At 42.6% G+C, this 21632-nt stretch overlaps 1 protein-coding gene across 1 annotated transcript; it reads left to right on the top strand.

Annotated features, from left to right (window-relative positions):
* The first annotated feature begins 2571 nt into the window (after window positions 1-2571).
* PYM1 (PYM homolog 1, exon junction complex associated factor) lies at window positions 2572-19819 on the top strand. The gene is made up of 3 exons (XM_007179544.2): window positions 2572-2660; window positions 18414-18507; window positions 18869-19819. Exons 1-3 carry the CDS (start codon window positions 2627-2629, stop codon window positions 19350-19352), a joined length of 612 nt encoding a protein of 203 aa, XP_007179606.1. The 5' UTR covers window positions 2572-2626; the 3' UTR covers window positions 19353-19819.
* The last annotated feature ends 1813 nt before the right edge of the window (window positions 19820-21632 follow it).

Consider the following 21632-nt stretch of genomic DNA (forward strand, 5'->3'; position numbering starts at 1 on the left):
GGGCTTAGTTGCTCTGCGGCATGTGGGATCTTCCCGGACCAGGGCTTGAACCCATGTCCCCTGCATTGGCGGGCGGATTCTTAACCACTGCGCCACCAGGGAAGCCCCAAGCACTTCTGAAGGTTTATTACGCACCAAGTCCTGTACTTTGTTCTGCAGGACAGCCAAAGACATAGATAGCCCAGCTTAAGGACTGCACCAAACGGTGGCTTGGTTGTGTGGGTATGTGTATAAGCCATCCTAAACAAACATACAATATAAGTAAGAACAGGTCCCCTAGTTCCTCTTCCAATCAGTTTTCTGCCCCTGAGCCCCTCATCTAGAAATGCTGGAATGATACTAATCCTTAAGGCACTCAGCTTTCCTTGCAAATAACACTTGCAGCGCTACCACCCTATGTACGACCTGTGTTTTTTCACTCTGTCATCCTCAGCTATGTTCCTACATGAAGTTAAAGATGCTCCTTTTAAGACATTTTTTGAGACTTCAAAGTGGGGCATGAGGCGATCTCTCTAATAAATAATAAGATGGAATCGGTCATACTCTAGGCTTGCGTCTTCTTTCGGATCTGTGCTCCATCATACCCCAGTCAGTTATTGGTGGGGGTGGGAGGAAGAAAGGCCAAGAAACATCTAAGGAGGAGGCGTCTAATGCCTACAGTTCCAGGTGCTCATTTCTTTAATCAACCACATCATAAAAATCAGAAAGAAAGAAACCACAATGAACAAAGGGAAAGGAAAAAACAACAGCCTTGTTCTCCCCAGCCTCTTCGTTCCCCTCTTCCTCTTCAGGGTGGTGGGGGACACATCCGGGGTTCAGGGCTGGGTCCCAGGCAGGTCTGCTAGGCAGACAATTGAGTTTCACTTCCCGTCAACCCCAGAGCTGAGGCAGGATGTCTCAGCATAGTGGGGGGCCTAGGGCAGGGTGGTCAACAGGGGCCACTTTAGGATTGCTTCTTGCAGAAAGGTCCTTTGATTAGCCCACTAGTACTCCTCAGGTAGTACAGTCAGTACCAACGCATCCCTCTACTTTTTACGTGCTTCAGCTCACTCTTACCTTTAGTAACAAGGCTATGGACAGGTTTCTAGACCAGCAGGGCTGAAGCACAATTGGTGAAAGAAAAGCAGGGATGAAGGATGGCAGTGTTAGAACACTTGCAATGACAGTGTATTGAATGCAAATCGGTTTTTAAATGAGTCTTTTTGAGATCTTCTGAGTTGGGCCTCTGGTGGAACTCAGGAAGGTGGAGTATGGAAGAGAAGCCAAGCTGTGACCCCCTAAAACTTCTGAAGCTTCATTTCAAAGCTTTAATAAGTTCCTAGTCAGCCATTGTTTTGTTTTTTGTTTGTCTGTTTGTTTTTTAAGTGGGACATGCATCCTAGTGTTGGAGGCGGTCACTAACTGGTTCTGTTGGACATTAACCTAAGCCGAAGTGGGGGATTTGGAGGAAGGTAAAAGGGTTGATGAGGAAAAAGCAACATGGGGGGGGGGCAGGAAGAGGGCAGGGCAGACACCTGAGGAGAGGAACTTGCAGCCGGCCCCTCCCAAGCTGTGAGGGAAACGAGTTTAGCAGGACTTAGCCCAGAAGGAACAAGAGCTGCTGAAAAGAGCGGGGGAGGGAGAACGTTTGGGTTCCTCTAAAGAATAGGGAGGCACGGGGCAGGGCAGGGCTGCAAAGGGAGTGACTGTACGGCTCACATTATTGGCGCGTTGCCCCGACTTCGATCCCCAGCGCCCAGAGACTTGGACGAGGTTAATTAGAATACTAACTGGGTCCTCCCAGAAGCCTTCGCCTTGCCCTCTGACCCTGGGGCCAAGCTCGAAGAGGCTCCCGGGTCGAAGGCCAGAGCAAACTTGGGCCGTCGTCACTTCGCCGCCCGAGTCCCTGGGGCCGCCCCAGGGGCAGGGCCAGGCCCGGGCTGCCCGCCCAGCCCGGCCCGCCGCGCCTCCTCAGCCGTAGAAGCCGCCGGCAACCCTGAGGCTGCGGGGACAGGTGACCGACCGGCAGCGCCTTCGGCCTTGCACTCCCCTCTCTCGGTTCTCCGTCCAGAGGGTTGAGCTGAGCGGCCAAGGGCAATCGGCACGCGATTTCGACCTCCCCACCTTCTAAGAGAGGGTTAGTTGGGGTCTTGCGTTCGCCCCCAACATCGGTGCGCCCCAGTGCGTTCCCGGAGTTTGCCTGTCCCGCCCCATGTCCCCAAGCTGCTCTGGGACCTGGACGAAGGCCAGGGCCTGAATATTCTTCTTTTCCTCATTAATTAGCCGCCCCCCGCCCTTTCTGGGTGCAGGTGGGCCTTGCCCCCTTTTCTCTCGCAGGTCCTAGACAGTCGAAGAGTGCCTTGAGGAGAGGGGCTGTGCCTCGGAACTTCTCTCGGCGCCCAGAGAACTGCTGTATACGCAGCAGGCGCTCAATAATGCTATCAGTGGCAGTAAAAGAGCCCACGGCTCTTATTTTTTAGAGTCTTCAGCTTCTACTCCCTTCCTCCTCCTTCACTGCTGTCTACGAAATGGTGCACTCTTCCTTTAAGACTAAAATGGTGGCTTGCTACGATCAGGACTCCACTTCCGGTGGGGAGGGGGGCGGGACCCCAGCCCTCTCACGCCGGAAGTGGTTTGCGTTTTCAAGATGGCGACTCCCTATGTAACTGATGAGACCGGCGGTGAGTGCGGGAGACGTGGAGCCGCTTCTCCCCGGGCTCTCGGGGTAGGGGTTCGGACTTGGAAAGGGGTCTGTGCCCCGCCCATCCCGGGGCCCCTCCTTTGCCCCGCCCTCCGGACCGCCTTCCCCATTCATTCTCTCCTACGGGGTGTCACCTGCGCCCCCTTCTGGTCTCGTGTTTGGGGGTCTCCGCTTCCGGTCACCCAAACCGTGGGGTCGTTCAATGTTGGACCTTGCTCCAGGACCCTCACGGGCCCTTAGCTTTTGTCCAGAAGTTGGAGCTGCCATATCTCTTTGGGGTTCTTCAGGCTTGGGGGCTCCTCCACTCTCAGTTCCCTCCAATTCCTGCTCTCCCCCTCTTCCCCTCCCCCATCTCTCAGTGTACCTGCTTTCTGCCCTACCCCAGCCCCGTTTAAATTCTTTTTCTCGAAGCTATATCTGTTGGAGACCTCCTCATTGCTACATAGTTCTTTTTTCCACTCTCCCTTATTTTCATTGTTGGGTCACTGAGGTACAGAGGTGTGAAAGGAAGAGGAACCTAATACAACTTTCAGCTAGAGTTTTCTCCTTGATGGCACCACCCATCTGTACCTTCTCTGGCGATGGTGACGGGAGTTGAGGGGTCTAAGGTGGTAGAAGGTGAACAAGAAGGTGTCTAGTGGCCTCTCAAGCCGTGTGACAAGTTTACAGAACCCACTGTGCCTTCTGATCAGAGAAGATTTTTCCAACCTGGCTGATTGAGATGCTGAAATATCTGTCGTGTATGTGAGGCTTATGTGTTGAAAACTGAAAATCAAGATTTTCATTTTGGCTATAGCCCATCCTAATTTCCTCACCTTCAGAAAAATGTGCATATCTACCCAGTGACAGACAAATAAGATAGTATATGTGAAAGCAATTTATAAAATGCTGTGCAAGGCAAGGTATTGCTGTTTTTTGTAGCCCTCATTGTGTATGTGTATTCTGTGGAAGTGACAGTGTGTGTGTGCTTTGGTACATGCGGTCTGTTTTAAAATGCACCTTTTATGCCTCTTGCTTTGCTTGTTTTCCATGTTACTTACATCTCAACCCACCTCTCCTATGGTATCTAATGACAACCCAAGTCTCTGCTACTTCTCTGCAACCTCACCTTTCAAAGTGGTACAACCTCTTCTCTTGCTCTCTACATAGTAGGTACTTCTTCAGTTTGCTTCTTTTAATGTGCGCTTTGAAAATATTACTTGTTGTCCAGTACACTCTTTATTCTTAATGTTTTCTTTAAACTGATTTAACGGACATCCAGATATCACATCTCACCCTACCCTCCCACCAAGAGGTATCTTCTGTTCTCTGTGACTGTGTGGAAGAGAAGGAATCACACTGCTTTTTTGCTTTCTCTTACGACTTCCAGATCATTGATCTACCACTGTCACTGTAATTCTCATGGAAGGTATTGCCATGCAATTATAGCATTTTCTCTAAAACCTCAGGGCCATCATTCACTGCCCACAAGGACCCTGATGTAGCATATCTTTTTTTTTTTTTTCTTTTATTCTATTTCTCAGTGTCTCCACTCATTCTCAGTGTCTTCAGCATCTTTGGAATAATCTTATTGTATAGTTCCTCAGCATGAGACCATTAATTTTCCTTTGATTTTTCAAACCAGCCACACATCAGAATCACTACAATCTGGACCTACTACATATCCTACTACATAGGACATCACCTATGACACTGCTTCCCCCTTCAGGTGTTCCCCATCACTTATTTTAGCTTCCTTACCCAGTCACCTTTTTTACTTCCACACACCCATAGAATCAGCTTTTTGCCCTCCGTAGGTTCTCTGGTCCTTGACCTTTCCCATTTCATTGAGTCTACCAGTATCTTCATGACTACTTTTGATGCTACCCTGCTAGACCTCTGTGACCAGTCACTATCTTCATTGCTTTCCTCATTCATTTTGATCTTCAATACTAAGCAAGCACTTCTGTTATCTTGAATCATACCCATCAACTGTTTTCTTGGCTTCAGCTTCTAGGCCACAGCACATGGCTAGAGAAAAGGCACAGACAGTAGCACATTCAGTATAATATAACTTAATGTTAACTTCTGCCAAGATCACAGCTTTTCTCCAATTCTTCTTTGTTGGTTTGCTTACATTGTACCATGGCTATTTCCCCTACCTTTCTCAGCTCTCAGTGACTTTCCCTTTTAATTCCCCTTCTTGTGGCAAATGGCCTCATTTTCTGTTTCATTGAGAAATCAAGGTCTGTTATTTCTGTTTCTTTCCTGTTCATAGCCTGATTTCTTGAATATCAGGTCCACACATACTATTTCCATTTCCTCACTGCTTACTTGTTCCTTAACCTTTTTTTTTGGCCTTGCGGCTTTCAGGATCTTAGTTCCCTGACCAGGGATTGAACCTGGGCCACAGCAGTGAGAGCACCGAATCCTAAGCACTGGACTGCCGGGAATTCCCTGTTCCTTAACTCTTCAAAATGGTTTCTTTCTAGCACTAGCCTCTCTCCTGAGTTGTCAGTTCTAATTGTGTGGTGAGTAGCTTTCATTCTTGGATATACTGTCACACCTTAAATCCAGTCTGACCATGATCAATATCAGTTTTTCCTTCCTTATTGTTGTTAAAGGCACCATTGTTCTAGCCAACCCAAGATCAACTGATTGCATCATTTCTCTCTTTCTTTATTTTAAATAGACTTTATTTTTTACAACAGTTTTAGATTTATAGAAAAATTGAGAAAATGATACAGACAGTTCCCATATACCTTAAACTCAGTTTCCCCTGTTATTAACATCTTACATTAGTATGGTATCGTTATTGCAATTAATGAACCGATATTCATACATTGTTATTAACTAAGGTCCATACATTATTCAGATTTCCTTAGTTTTTACCTAATTTTTTTTCTGTTCCAGGATCCCATCCGGGATCCCATATTACATTTAGTTCTCATGTCTCCTTAAACTCCTATTGGCTGTGACAGTTTCTCAGACTTTCCTTGTTTTTGATGACTTTAACAGTTTTGAGGAGTATTGGTCAGTTATTTTTGTAGGATGCTCCTCTATTGGAATTTGATGTTTGTCTCATGATTAGACTGGGGTTATGTGTTTTTTAGGGGAGGACCATTGAAGTAAAGTGATGTTTTCATCATATCATATCGAGGATACATAGTATCACAAAGATTTTTTTACTCTTGATATTTACCATGATCTCCTGACTGAGGTAGTGTTTGTAAAGTTTCTCCACTGTAAAGTTACTTTTTTCCCCTTCTCCTTTCCATTTTGTACTCTTAAGAAAGTCACTATTCACAGCCCACACTTAAAGAGTGGGGAGTTATGCTACCTTCCTTAAGGATGGAGTATTTATACACGTCATTTGAAATTCTTCTGCACAGATTTGTCTCTTCTCTGCCATTTATTTATTCAATCATTTATGTGTATCAATATGAACTTCAGGTTATTTTATTTATTTTATTGCTCAAATGTTTCAGCTTTGAACATTGGGAGCTCTTTTGGTTGGCCCTGTGTCCCTTTGACATATCCCCATCAGTGTAGGGGTTTTTTTGTTTTGTTTTGTTTTGTTTTGTTTTGTTTAGCTCTTTCTTACTTTCTGGCACTAGAAGCTGCTCCAGGCTCATCTTGCATATTTCCTGGCCCAGTCCTAGAATCAGCTATTTCTCCAAGGAGCCCTTGTTCCTTTTACTTAAGAATGGTGTGGGAAACCAAGATCAGAGCACTAGTTGTTTTTGTTATTAACAAAATGAACTGGGGTGTTGTTTTTGCATTGTCTTTTACTCCCTCTTCTACCCCACACCCTCCAGTTGTCAAAGTATCATTTTCTGTTTCTGCTGTTGTTACCCTTGTCCCATCTTCAATACTTGTTAGCTACATGGCCTGGGAATTTTAAGCCTAGGGAATCCAAGCTTTAGTTTTCTCATCAATGAAATAGGAATAATAACTCCTACAACATAGGATTATTGTGAGAATTAAAATTTAAATGAAATAATGTACATGTCTAGCACATAGAAAGTACCCAAGAAATGGTTCTGTAATTATTAATTAATTAATAATTAATTAATGTTATAAAGATTATGGATTAGAATAGATTACATGAGTAAAGTATCAAGCAGAGTACTTGGGTCAATCTAAGTGCCTGATAAAATTCTAGTTTCCTTATCCTACAAATATTGCTGTGACCTCCTAAACAGTTGTCCTACCTCTGTCTCTCTCTCTGTTTCAGTTCATTTGACACACTGTTAGCAGATTACTGCTCCTTAAGTACAAATTTAATTATTTAATTTTTGTTCAATATAATTTGTCCACTGTTAAATTTGGCATATACCCTTTTTTTTTTTTAAATAAATTTATTTATTTATTTATTTATTTTTGGCTGTGTTGGGTCTTCGTTTCTGTGCGAGGGCTTTCTCTAGTTGCGGCAAGTGGGGGCCACTCTTCATCGCGGTGCTTGGGCCTCTCACTATCGCGGCCTCTCTTGTTGCGGAGCACAGGCTCCAGACGCGCAGGCTCAGTAGTTGTGGCTCACGGGCCTAGTTGCTCCGCGGCATGTGGGATCTTCCCAGACCAGGGCTCGAACCCGTGTTCCCTGCATTGGCAGGCAGATTCTCAACCACTGCGCCACCAGGGAAGCCAGGCATATACCCTTCTGATCTCTATTTTTCTGTGCATTTTTAGAACGTTTTTTAATCAGATGGTATTTACATTTTTATGTATTGCCTTTTCATTTAACCTCACGACATATAAATATTTTTCCTTGCTATTAAAAACTCTTTGAAAACATCTTTTAAAATACTGGCAGAGTGTTTTATTATTTGGGCATACACCCTCTCTTACCTTTCTTCTGTTATTGGACTTCTAGATTGTTTCCAGAATTTTTGTTATAAGAACTCTATGAATATTTTTGTGCATAAATTTTTGTCTGCATTTAGGGTTATTTTCCTTTTTTTAATTAATTAATTAATTAATTTATTTATTTTTGGCTGCATTGGGTCTTCATTGCTGCGTGCGGGCTTTCCCTAGTTGCAGCGAGTGGGGGCTACTCTTTGTTGCAGTACGCGAGCCTCTCACTGCAGTGGCTTCTGTTGTTGCGGAGCACAGGCTCCAGGCATGCGGGCTTCAGTAGTTGTGGCACGTGGGCTCAGTAGTTGTGGCTCGCGGGCTCTAGAGCGCAGGCTCAGTAGTTGTGGCTCACGGTCTTAGTTGCTCCGCGGCATGTGGGATCTTCCCAGACCAGGGCTCGAACCCGTGTCCCCTGCATTGGCAGGCGGACTCTCAACTGCTACGCCACCAGGGAAGCCCTAGGGTTATTTTGTTAGGACAGATTTCTCAGAAGTCGAATTACTGGATTGGAGGGTACAAACTTTTATTTATTTTTAATTAATTATAAAATTAATTTATATTGATTGTAGAAAACTTGGAAAATATTTTCATAACTAGTATAAAATATAAGTCCCATGCATATTTGGTAATTCCAGAGCCCAAAGATAACTACAGTTACATTTCCTTTTATTTTTCTTTCTCTGCACATATATAGCATATCTATTTAACATAATTTGGATCATACCGAATGGCTGTACTTCCCCAAATATGATTCTCAGAACACTTAGTAGTCCTGTGAGATGTGCTGTAAAATAAAAAACTAAAATAAAAATAAGCTTCCTGTGGTCAAATAAATTAGGGAAACACTGTAAAACACATTTCCATCGGAAAATTTACATGAACGAGAACATAACTCATTTAAGTCTTGCTGATAAGAACAAAAATTTTTTCCTACTTTTTTTTTTATTTTTATTTTTTTTTAAAATTTTACTTATTTATTTTTGGCTGTGTTGGGTCTTCGTTTCTGCGCAAGGGCTTTCTCTAGTTGTGGCAAGTGGGGGCCACTCTTCATCGCGGTGCGCGGGCCTCTCACTATCGCGGCCCCTCTTGTTGCGGAGCACAGGCTCCAGACGCGCAGGCTCAGTAATTGTGGCTCACGGGCCTAGTTGCTCCGCGGCATGTGGGATCTTCCCAGACCAGGGCTCGAACCCGTGTCCCCTGCATTGGCAGGCGGACTCTCAACCACTGCACCACCAGGGAAGCCCCTTTTCCTACGTTTAACCCAGAATTTCTCAAACTTATTTAACAAATTTTTTTGGGTAACCTTACAGAAGTAGTGTTACAGTATCTTACAGAAGTAGTGTTTTATTACATAACAATATTTAGGAAATGCTATATGATAGGACTACCTTATACTCTCTCACTTAGTTAGCCAGATTGCTTTCTGAAGGGTTTGACCATTGACAATATATGAATATACTGGTTTCATCACTTCTTGGACTACACTGGTATTCTGATCTTTAAAAATTCTACTGCTTTGATAGGTAAAAATGATATTTTATTGTTTTAATTTGTATTTCCTTTGATTACTAGTGAGGTTGAACTTTCTGGTGTTCTTCTTCACTTATAACACAATACACAATAATAGTGTAAAAAGCACAGCCTTTGGAACCCACAGCCTGGATTCGAATTTTACTGCAGTTTACTGACATTGTAACTTTGGGCAAATTATTAAATTTCTCATCATCTGTGAAATGAATAATCCTTCATGGAGTTGTGAAAATGAAATAATATATATAAACAGGGACTTCCCTGACAGTCCAGTGGTTAAGACTTCGTCTTCCAATGCAGGGGGTGTGGTTCAATCCCTGGTCAGGGAGGTAAGATCCTACATGCCTCGCAGCCAAAAGACCAAAACATAAAACAGAAGCAATATTGTAACAAATTCAATAAAGACTTTAAAAATGATCCATGTCAAAAAAATCTCAAAAAAAAAAATTACATGTATATATATATATATATATATATATATATATATATATATATATATACACACACACACACAAAAACACTAAGTACTGTCCTTGGCATGAAGCAAGCACTCAATAAAGGGTAGCTGCTGTTATCTTTTCGGAATTGACTATCAAATTTACATATGGACCATTCACTTTTGCATTCAAGATACTCTTCTCTAATATGAGCACAAACCACTTTTCGATACAGTATCATCACATACTATATCTCTGCCTAAACCCTCTAGTGAAACTGGGCAGTATAGTATAAAACAGGTGGAATAGAAGTGTTCTGGTATGTAAGCTTCGGCGTCAGGACTGAGTTCAGACTGCAGCTACATGCTGCCTTTGTGATCTTGGACATATCTTCAACCTCTTGAAGACTTTGTTTCCTCAGCTGTAGATCATAATAATCTACCTATTGTCTAGATTCAGTCAGGTAGTGTATGTAAAGTTCCTGGTGTAAAGTACCCACTCATTAATAAACATTCTCTCCTAATTGTTCTTAACGTACTGTGAGTTTTACACTGCCATCATTTTGCTTGTTGTTATTCCTCTTAGAATGCCCTTTCCCTTCCTTTCTCTGCCTGCAAAAATATCAGCCACTGATTTACTGTTGTTATTATTACTATTGCTTCCTACTCTTTGAGGTCAAGTCCCTGAGATTTTCCTAATTTCCTGTCATCTTCCCCCATCAAATGGGGTGTGGTTATTTATTCTCTTGAAATCTCCTATTAGTTAATGTGTCAGTGTCTCTTAGGGATACCTAAGACATTTATACTTTTGTCTTATTCTTTGTTTGCCTAACTTTCCCACCTTCTTCCTTACTTAAACTGTAAATTTCTTGACAGTAGGGGCCATTTTACTGATCTTGATAATCCCTGTAGCACTTCATATAGTATTTTTCTCATAGGAGGCTTTCAATAAACGTTCATTGCACTTAATTAACTTATAGTCTGGCTTCTGACCACTCTACTTGTCTGAGGCTGTATTCTTGAACATAATTAGGGATTTCCAAATTTCCAAAATCAATAACCTTTTCCTACTCAGTTCTGCTTTTCCTTAATCTCTCTGTAATATTTAATACTGTTAATCACCTGCCGTTACTTCAAACTCTTTTGGTCTCCATGGAATAGTACTGTCCTGGTCCTTCTTTTCTAAGGATTATTTCCTAGTGTTGCTGACACCTTTTCTTTTTTGAGGAAAATAATCATGACCGTTTTTCCAAGGTCATTCCTCCAGATTGGATCTTCTCTTTTAATATTTTCTCTATGTTAGAAACCATGTCTGGATGACTAATTAAAAAAAAAAAAAAAGAAAAAAAGAAACCACGTCTAAGTCTTATAATTGTTGGCCCTGAGGTCATCCTCAGGCTCAGATCTGTGACCCAGATCTCCTTTCGTAACTTTGAAACAGGCCCCAGGGATTCAGCACACCTTTAACAGTCACTTCCACCTAACCCCTTGGAGTTCTTTCAAGCCTTGCTGTGTTGTCTCTTCACTGTCTTCCTGCCACCCCTGAAAACAAAGCCCTTTTCAGTTTAAGGAAATAGATTGAGGATTACAAAATAGCAGATGTGGGGAAATAACAAAGCTTACAAAGTTCTTATAGTAGCAGTCTCTAACCTCTAGTTTCTGGTTCTCTCAAAGATGCTACTGAAAATCATGGTATTCTGCCCATGGTTTTTATTTCTAGGGTTAGGAATCAGCACACCTCTCCCTTCTTTTTGACTTTACCTTTGGACACCATTGAGGCCAGAGACTGAAACCAAGATAACATAAAATAGGTATTCCTTTGTGATAATGGGCTATTTGTATCTCTGAGGGCTTCCAGTTAGGATGGCCATTCAAGAAGCTTCTGCCCTATCTTTTTTTTTTTTTTTTAAATTTTACTTATTTATTTATTTATTTTTGTCTGTGTTGGGTCTTCGTTTCTGTGCGAGGGCTTTCTCTAGTTGCGGCAAGTGTGGGCCACTCTTCATCGCGGTGCGCGGGCCTTTCACTATCGCGGCCTCTCTTGCTGCGGAGCACAGGCTCCAGACGCGCAGGCTCAGTAATTGTGGCTCACGGGCCCAGTTGCTCCGCGACATGTGGGATCTTCCCAGACCAGGGCTCGAACCCGTGTCCCCTGCATTGGCAGGCGGATTCTCAACCACTGCGCCACCAGGGAAGCCCTGCCCTATCTTTTCTCACACTTCATCTTTACTAGTCTTTTTCTTTTTCTTTGCTGTGTTTTATTTAATTTTTTATTGGAGTGTAGTTGCTTTACACTGCTGTGTCAGTTTCTGCTGTACAGCAAAGTTTATCAGCCATATGTATACATATATCCCCTCTTTTTTGGATTTCCTTCCCATTTAGGTCACCACAGAGCACCGAGTAGAGTTCCCTGTGCTATACAGTAGGTTCTCATTAGTCATCTGTTTTATACATAGTATCAATAGTGTTTATATGTCAATCCCAATCTCCCAGTTCATCCCACCCACTCTGCCCTTTCTCCCTTGTTTTCCATACGTTTGTTCTCTATGTCTCTGTCTCTATTTCTGCTTTACAGATAAGATCATCTATACCATTTCTCTAGATTCCACATATATGTGTTAATATACGATACTTGTTTTTCTCTTTTTGACTTACTTCACTCTGTATGAGAGGATCTAGGTCCATCCACGCCTTTGCCATCTTTACTAGTCTTAAGCCTTCAACTATAATCTCTGCAGTGTACTTAAATGTATGTTTCTAGCATTGTCCCTTTCTCCTTAATTCCATGTAAAAACACTGCCTGTCTAGAATTGAATTAGTTATTTTCACAAAGTTGTCTTCTCCTATGGACTCTCTTTTTTTTTTTTTAATAAATTTATTTATTTTTGGCTGCGTTGGGTCTTCCTTGCTGCGCATGGGCTTTCTCTAGTTGTGGCGAGCGGGGGCTACTCTTCGTTGTGGTGCGCAGGCTTCTCATTGCAGTGGCTTCTCTTGTTACAGAGCACAGGCTCTAGGCACACAGGCTTCAGTAGTTGTGGCACGTGGGCCTCAGTAGTTGTGGCTCGCAGGCTCTAGAGCGCAGGCTCAGTAGTTGTGGTGCATGGGCTTTGTTGCTCCGCGGCATGTGGGATCTTCCTGGACCAGGGCTCGAACCCGTGTCCCCTGCATTGACAGGCGGATTCTTAACCACTGTGCCACCAAGGAAGCCCTACCTTTCTTTTTAATTAGAATGCATGCTCCAAGAAGGCATTCATTCATTCATTCATTCATTGTTGTATCCCTAGCTCCTGTTACATTGCCTGCCACAGCAGCAAGTACTCAATAAACATTTAAAATCCATGTGTGAATAATGTTATTACTATACGCCCTACATGCCCACAGGGATGTTGTGAAAAATAAGAGAAAACGTGAAAAGCACCAGATTAAATCCACTGTAGCACAATGATTTCCTCTCTCTCATTCAAATCTTGGCAGTCTTCAGATCCTGACTACTTATTCTTCATAATGAATTTCTCTTTCATTTTCTTTTCAACACTTATAGAGACCATTTAAATCAAGTCTTCTCACATTGCAGCTATTGCTTTCATTTTTTTCTACCTTTAGTTTATGTTACACATTTTTCAGGTTAATCTTCTTAAAGCAATGCTTTGAGCAGATCATCTGCACTCTCTTAATGGCCTTCAGTGTTCTCCCACCTTCTGAAGCTTGAGTCCAAACTCGAGATTGGATACCTTTCATATTCTGACTAATTTACCTCTAGTCTCTTTTTCCATTACATATGCTTTTTGCCAGAATATACTGGATTCTTGCTATTCCCTAACATGATGCTTAACTTTATTTATTCATTAATTTGAATTAATTACAGTCTTCCATGGACCAGGCCCTTTGCTTCAAAGACCAAAGGCAAAGTTTCTGCTCTTAAGCAAGCAAACAATTATTTTAAACATTAGATCATGATAAAAGGCCACAACAGGTGCTGTGGGTGCACAAAGGGCAACTTCTAAACTGGTTTGGGGTGGGGAGGTCAGGAAAGACTTCACTGAGGAGTTTATACTTGAACTCGACCTTTAAAGACCAATAGGCATTAACTAAGATAAGAATCAAGAAAAGTCTGTTCCAAGCCAAAGGAAGTAAAAGCAAAAAGACATAGAGAATAAAGACACAGTCAGGTGAGATTTGTGACTATTTCAGTGGCTGGAGCAGAGAGTGTGAATGACTGGGTATGAAGAGGCTGGAGACTAGCAAGAGCTGGGTCAATAAGGCCTTTGTGTGTGGTTCCACTGTCCATGTAAATACCCTGAGGGCAACAGGAATCCAGGAAGAATTTTAAGTAGGGGAATGACTAGTCTGATTTGTCCCTTTGTTTATGTTGTCCTATAAGCCTGAAATACTTCCCTTTCTCCTCTTTCCTCATAACCACACCCCTACGTCCACCTGTCTAAATCCTGCTCATCTTCCAAAGATCACAAAGATGCTTTGTCCTCCATAAAATTTTTACTTTACCTGGTCAAAAGTAATTTCACTCTCCTTTGTGTACTCGTTCTGCAAAGCCGCTTGGATTTGAAACCCAAAATGAGATTTTTAAAAACCTACAGCATAGCAACAACATTAATTGGAATTTTTAAAAGGAAAAGTTATTTATAAGCCAATCACCAACATAACTTTTCGTATTGCACATTCTTTTCTAAACTTATGAATATGCATAACATTTAATAATAAATCATAGCGTATATAACTTTATGTTTTATATTCCATTATATCATATTAATGATTAAAATTTTTTTGTCATTATTTTTAATGGCTATATTATAAACCACTCCTGTATAACTGGATGTGAAGTTTGTTTTTAATTTTTAGCTATTTATAAATAATGCTATAGTTTTCACATGATTACTGTCCCTTTCTTCTTTTTTCTGTTTTCGTTTTTTCCTGTTGGAATTATTTCCTTATGCTAAATTTTCAAGATTGGCATTGCTAAAACGAAGCGTGTTGAAGTGTCTTTGGCTTTAACCTCTTTACGCTTCCCCAAGTCAGTGAATTACCAAGTGAGGTTGATCCTTTGATAACGTGGCTGGCATCATTCTCTTCCTTTCCATTCTCAGCCAGTTCTGTCTCTCATGCCAGGATTATTGCAGTCTTTTTTTTGAAAGATGATTTTTTTTAAATTTTACTTATTTTATTTTTTTTCTTTTTGGCTACATTGGGTCTTCGTTGCTGTGCGCGGGCTTTGTCTAGTTGCCGTGAGCGGGGGCTACTCTTCATTGCGGCGCACGGGCTTCGCATTGCGGTGGCTTCTCTTGTTGCAGAGCACGGACCCTAGGTGGACGGGCTTCAGTGGTTGTGGTGCACGGGCTTAGTTGCTCCGCGGCATGTGGGATCTTCCTGGACCAGGGCTCAAGCCTGTGTCCCCTGCATCGGCAGGCAGATTCTTAACCACTGTGCCACCAGGGAAGCCCCCTTATTGCAGTCTTTTTTTCCTAACTGATTGCCCCAGTCTCCAGTGTTTTCTCTTAACAATTCATCTTTTCATCATGCCAGATTAGTTGCCCTAAAACTCTGCTTTGGATAAAAGATTCATTCATTTGACAAATATTTATTGAATGCATGCCATGTGCCAGATATTAAACTCCTTAACTGGCATTTCAAGATCTGAACATTCTCTTTTACTTTACATCAGCCCTGACTCAGCCAGGCTAGTCTACTCACTGTCTCCTGCCCATGCCATCTGCATTCCCATGTCTGAAATTTTGTTTTAGAATAGGATTCTGTTTAGAATCCGTTTTGCTTCCCTTTTTTTATATATTAATTAATTAATTTTTAAAATACATCTTTATTGGAATATAATTACTTCACAATGCTGTGTTAGTTTCTGTTGTACAACAAAGTGAATCTTCATACATATATCCCCATATCCCCATATCCCCATATCCCCTCCCTCTTGAGCCTCCCTCCCACCCGTCTAGGTCGTCGCAAAGTAGTGAGCTGATCTCCCTGCTTCCCTTTTCATTTACTTTAGTTTGACTCTTTCTTCAAAGCCCAGCTCTAATCTCAGTTCTCCCTCTGTAGAGTCTGTGTTTTTTCATTCTTTTTTTCTTAATAATTAAATTTATTTATTTATTTATTTTTGGCTGTGTTGGGTCTTCGTTGCTGCTCATGGGCTTTCTCTAGTTGTGGCAAGCAGGGGCTACTCTTCGTTGCAGTGCATGGGCTTCTCATTGCGGTGGCTTCTCTTGTTGCAGAGCACGGGCTCTAGTCACGCGGGCTTCAGTAGTTGTGGCTCTCGGGCTTAGTTGCTCCGCGGCATGTGGGATCTTCCTGGACCAGGGCTCGAACCCGTGTCCCCTGCATTGGCAGGTGGATTTTTAACCACTGGGCCACCAGGGAAGTCCCTGTGTTTTCCTTCTTGAATTTTTACTCTTGTCTCTAAACTGTTGCAGCTCGGCAAACAATATCCTCAGTGGCCCTCTTTTATTCACCAGATAAATTCCAAATTCCTTGACCTTGTTTTTAAGGCTTTCTAAGGTCTGGCCCCATTTTCAATTTTCAACTTAGCTTCATGTTATTCCCCATCATGAACTGTCTGGTTCTCCTGGACTCTTCTGTTTTCTGTTCTTTACATACTCAGGCCATCCCCACATCCAAGTCTCTCTTGGCGCATGTTTGTTCTTTCTCCCATCCCCTCTACCTGTCAAATCTTACCCATTTTCTTTAACATTTTTTGTTTTAGTTTTAATTTATTAATGATATTTGCCTTTTGAACAAAAGCCCAATTCATGTAATAATGTATAATCCCCATGGGAGGCTCTGGACTGGACTTTTTATTTTTATTTTGTTAATCTTTTTTATTTTCTTTTTCCTTTTTTTTTAACAAGTTATACTAAAACAAAATTATACTAAAAAAAAGAAAAACAAGAGTAACACAAGATATAAATATATATATGTATTTTTTTAAAGAATATGTTATTAAAGGTTAATGGTTTCTACCACCTCTTCTTCCAGGTTATCCCTCTTAAGGTAACCAGCATTAAAGTCTTGGTATCTTGGTATGTGTCCTTCCACACCTTTCTCTTTGCCCCTATACACAAACTGTCTGGACCTCTAAGTGCTGCTCCTCGCCCCAACAAGAATGGGAGCACCCTCTACACCAGCGGTTCTCAAAATGTTGTCCAGGACCCTTGAGGATTCCCTAAGACCCTATCAGGAGGTCTGCAAGCATAACTATTTTGATAATATACTGAGATGTTATTTGCCCTTTTAGTGGGTTGACATTTGCACTGAGGGTACAAAAGCAATGGTGGGTAAAACTGCTGGCCTCTTAGCACTAATCAAGGTGGTGGCACCAAAGCGTACTGGTCATTGTGTTCTTCACTGCCACGTGCTTGCAGTAAATAATGCCAGTTTCACTTAAGAGTATCCTTGATGATGCAATAAAAATTATTAATTTTATTAAACCCTGGCTCTTTAATATACATCGTTTTATCTATTTATTTTTCCAGGTTTATTGAGATATGACTGACATTTAACATTGTGTACAATGTTGTAGGTGTACAAGGTGATGATTTGATACACATATATATTGCGAAAGGTTTGCTACAATAAGGTTAGTTAACACATCCTTTACCTCACATAATTATCATTTCATTGATTTATGGTGAGAACACTGAAACTCTACTCTCATAGCAACTTTCAAGTATACAGTTCAGTTTTGCTGACGATAGTCACCATGCTGTACCTTATACCCCCAGAACTTATTCATCTTATAACTGAAAATTACACATCTTTTTAGTTCTCTGTGAATTAAATGGGAAGTAAGCATGAAACACTGCTGCGCACTGAAGTGGTGTCTCAAGGAAAAGCACTGGCGCAGTTGTTGGAGTTGTAAGCTAAACAAGCTTCCTTTTCATGGAACTCTATTTTTCCTTGAAAGAACCACTGACAAACTATAGTAATTCAGACCTGAGTACCTGATAGGCATTTTCCTGAAAAATGAAAGAAGTGAGCCTGTCATTTCAAGGAAAACAACTGACAGTGTTTGTTGCCAGTGATAAGATTCAAGCCTTCAAGTGGAAATTAGAATTTTGGAAAACTTGTATCTGCCACTGGGAGCGTGACAGCTTTTCAGTAAAGGGTTTTCTGATGAGATTAACGGATGTGATTTTTTTAAAAAAGATTGCACAGTGAAATACATAATATTACAAAATAAGAGCGTATGGGGGATTCTGAAATAAAAAAGTTTGAGGATCTTTACGCATTATTCTGCAACTTGCTTTTTCACTTAGTATATCATGAATACCATTCAAGGTCAGTACATTTGTATCTAACATTCTTTTTCATAATGGCACGGTGTTCCATCATGCGGATGACCCACATCTATTTAGTCACTCATCTATTGATGGTCATTCAAGTTGCTTTCAGCTTTTTGCTAATTTAAATAATGCAGCAACATTATTATAATGCAAACATCTTTACATATAGCCTTGTGTTCTGGTGCTTTTATATCTACAGTATGGATTCCTGAAAGTTGACCTATTTTTCACCATCCACCTTAATAAAACTTCCCCTTTTTTACATCCCTGGTCATTTCTCCTTCCTATGATTCCTGTTTTTGCCCTTTTTAGCCTCTTATTCATGTACTGTCCTTTGATGTCCTCATGCTGTTTTTTTTTTTTAACTTCCTCTATGCCTGCCCTGTCTTGCCAACTAGATTATAAAAGTAGAAACTCCCTGAGGGCAGGGATGGTGTATTATACAGTGTATAGGCACTCAGTAAATAATGAGAGTGGGATTGAGAGTTGATATGAGAAAAGAATGCCTTAATGGATGCATTTAGTGGAAGGTGCTGGGGGATGCTGTGTGCATTCATGCATTCTTTCACCTTGGGAGCTATTTGAAAATTAGAAAGAGTAACTCTCCAAATTAATTCTCCCATTTCAGGCAAGTACATCGCTTCAACACAGCGACCTGACGGGACCTGGCGAAAGCAACGGAGGGTGAAAGAAGGCTATGTGCCCCAGGAGGAGGTCCCAGTGTGCGTGGTTAGGCGTGAGGAGGGAGTATTTAATGGGGTCCCTACAGCAAGAAAGAACATGTGTGCCTATGAGATCAGGGAAGAATTTCCTGATCCCAGGATCCTAGGAAAGGGAAGGAGGGGACTGGGATTCAGGGATGAGTGAAGGATGAGTAACCAAGTGACTGACAAGTCCTGTTGCTGTGGCCTCTGTTCAGCAGAACCTGTAAATAACATTCGGAGATCCAGAGCTTTAGGACCTAGGGATCCTACAACCTGCAGAGCAGAGGAAGGAAGCAGGAAAGTGAAAAGGGTGAAGTAAATTACAAGGTTAGGAAAAGGGCTCGAAAAGTCAGTGATTCTTTGACACTGTTCCCCGCAGGTATGAGAACAAGTATGTGAAGTTTTTCAAGAGTAAACCAGAACTGCCCCCCGGCCTGAGCCCGGAGGCCACTGCTCCGGTCACCCCATCCAGGCCGGAAGGTGGTGAACCAGGCCTCTCCAAGACAGCCAAACGCAACCTGAAGCGGAAGGAGAAGAGGCGGCAGCAGCAAGAGAAAGGGGAGGCGGAGGCCTTGAGCCGGACTCTCGAGAAGGTGTCCCTGGGAGAGACAGCCCAGGTCCCCAGTGCCCCACAGGCCTCCCGGGCAGTGCCTGCAGCTGCCTCCGACCAGCCTGACTCAGCTGCCACCGCTGAGAAGGCCAAGAAGATAAAGAACCTAAAGAAGAAGCTTCGGCAGGTGGAAGAGCTGCAGCAGCGGATCCAGGCTGGGGAAATCAGCCAGCCCAGCAAAGAGCAGCTGGAGAAGCTAGCGAGGAGGAGGGCATTGGAGGAGGAGCTAGAGGACTTGGAGCTGGGCCTGTGAGGCCTTTGGGGAATAGAGGATGGACTGCAGAACAAACCATGGGGCTCTCTGGGGTCCTGGGGAACGTGGGCAGCAGCAGTCAGGAGGGGTACCCCCGTACTGGCTCACTTCAACCTCTCATGGCCCAATTCCGTCCTCCAGAGCCTAGCCTCTCCCTCATTCCTTCCCTTTTTTTTCCCAACTCCTATTTTTTTGGACTTTTCTCCCTCCCATTCCCAGTGTTCAAAATCTCAGTGACTATCCCAGGTACCTTTGCTGCTGATTTGGGTGTCTTGTTTAAAAGAAAATTGGGTGGGTGGGAGTCTCTTGGAGAACTGAGGTTGAGGGTAGGGGGAGTACGCCCAAGTCTTGGAGTCTTGGTTCCGGTTCACAGTGTTTATGGGTTATTTCCCCCTCCATCCCTAACCTCTTTTTTTTTTTTTTTTCTTTTTTTTTTTAAAGAACAGAATAAACTCAAGTAGACAACATGTTTTGCCTCTCTTCTTTTCAGCTTCTAGTAGGTGTTTTATCCCCTTCAGTTTGGCACAGGAAGATAAGTATTGGGAGTAATATTCCTTTTGATTTTTAAAAATAATGTGTATCACCAAATTAGCAACACTGACTTCTGTACACGTTTGCTCAGACTTCAGTGAATAGAAATTAGTGTTATAATAAAATGAAACTTAGAACAAATTTAATTTGATATTAATTTACATGTATCATCATTATTGTGCTGCATAGCAATGGGGCCCTAGGATCTCCCTTACTGTTTACTTCTGGAAGTCATTGACCTAATTTATTTATTTATTTATTTTGGCCACATCGCAGGGCTTGCAGGATCTTAGTTCTCCCACCAGGGATTGAACCGGGCCACTGCAGTGAAAGGGCCGAGTCCTAACCACTGGACCACCAGGGAATTCCTGGGACAGCTCTTTTGAAATTTTACCTTCTCAGATGCCACCCCAAGATGGCATTGTGGGGCAAACTAATGATACAGGAAGAGGAACTTACAGCCTAAAAGAGCTGTCACTTAATTTTCGCATACCCTCTGATTTCCACACCTCACTTGTCATAATCTTTCTTTCTAGCCAGCTGCCAGAATAGAAACCCACGGAGGAGAAGTCAACCTTAATGAACTATCTGAAGAGTTCAGAGTTCTTAGACTGACTCTTAAGGTCCCACCCAATCTGGCCTCATTTCTTGCCATTCTTTTAACTCTGGTCAAACTGCTTCAACTCTACTGAACTACTTTCATTTCATCGAAGGAGCCATATTCTCTGAGCCTTAGTCCTTTGCCCCTGCTGGTCCCTCTGCCTAGAATACTCTTCCTGTCCCCTTCTCCCTAATCAACTCTTCCTTAGCCTTTGGATCTCTGCTTAAATGTTATCTTCTCTGGGAAGACTTTTGTTACCCTCAAATATTAATTTAGGGCTTCCCTGGTGGCGCAGTGGTTGAGAATCTGCCTGCTAATGCAGGAGACACGGGTTCGAGCCCTGGTCTGGGAAGATCCCACATGCCACGGAGCAGCTGGGCCCGTGAGCCACAGCTGCTGAGCCTGCGCGTCTGGAGCCTGTGCCCCGCAACGGGAGGGGCCGCGATAGTGAAAGGCCCGCGCACCGCGATGAAGAGCGGTCCCCGCACCGCGATGAAGAGTGGCCCCCACTTGCCGCAGCTGGAGAAAGCCCTCGCACGAACCGAAGACCCAGCACAGCCAAAAATAAATTAATTAATTAATTAAATAAATAAATTTAAAAAAAAATATTAATTTAGGTGTCTTATTTATTTATTTATTTATTTATTTATGGCTGTGTTGGGTCTTCGTTTCTGTGTGAGGGTTTTCTCTAGTTGTGGCAAGTGGGGGCCACTCTTCATCGCGGTGCGCAGGCCTCTCACTATCGCGGCCTCTCTTGTTGCGGAGCACAGGCTCCAGACGCGCAGTCTCAGCAATTGTGGCTCATGGGCCTAGTCGCTCCGAGGCATGTGGGATCTTCCCAGACCAGGGCTCGAACCCGTGTCCCCTGCATTGGCAGGCAGATTCTCTGCCACTGCGCCACCAGGGAAGCCCTAGGTGACTTTCTTAACCTGCTTCCTTAACACTCCACACTTATATTTGTGGTGGCATTTATTATATTATATTGTCACACTTGTTTTCTTGTTAGCCCTTCTCCTCCTTATTAGATCATGTGCTCCTCGAGCATTGGGATTGTGTTTATTATCATTGCATCCCAGTGCCCAATATAGTAAATTCTCAAATATTTGGCTGAATGAATGAAGACACAAGCCATGTGGGGAAACAGAAGA

Source organism: Balaenoptera acutorostrata, chromosome 11 (assembly GCF_949987535.1).
Source record: "Balaenoptera acutorostrata chromosome 11, mBalAcu1.1, whole genome shotgun sequence".
Classification (NCBI taxonomy): domain Eukaryota; kingdom Metazoa; phylum Chordata; class Mammalia; order Artiodactyla; family Balaenopteridae; genus Balaenoptera; species Balaenoptera acutorostrata.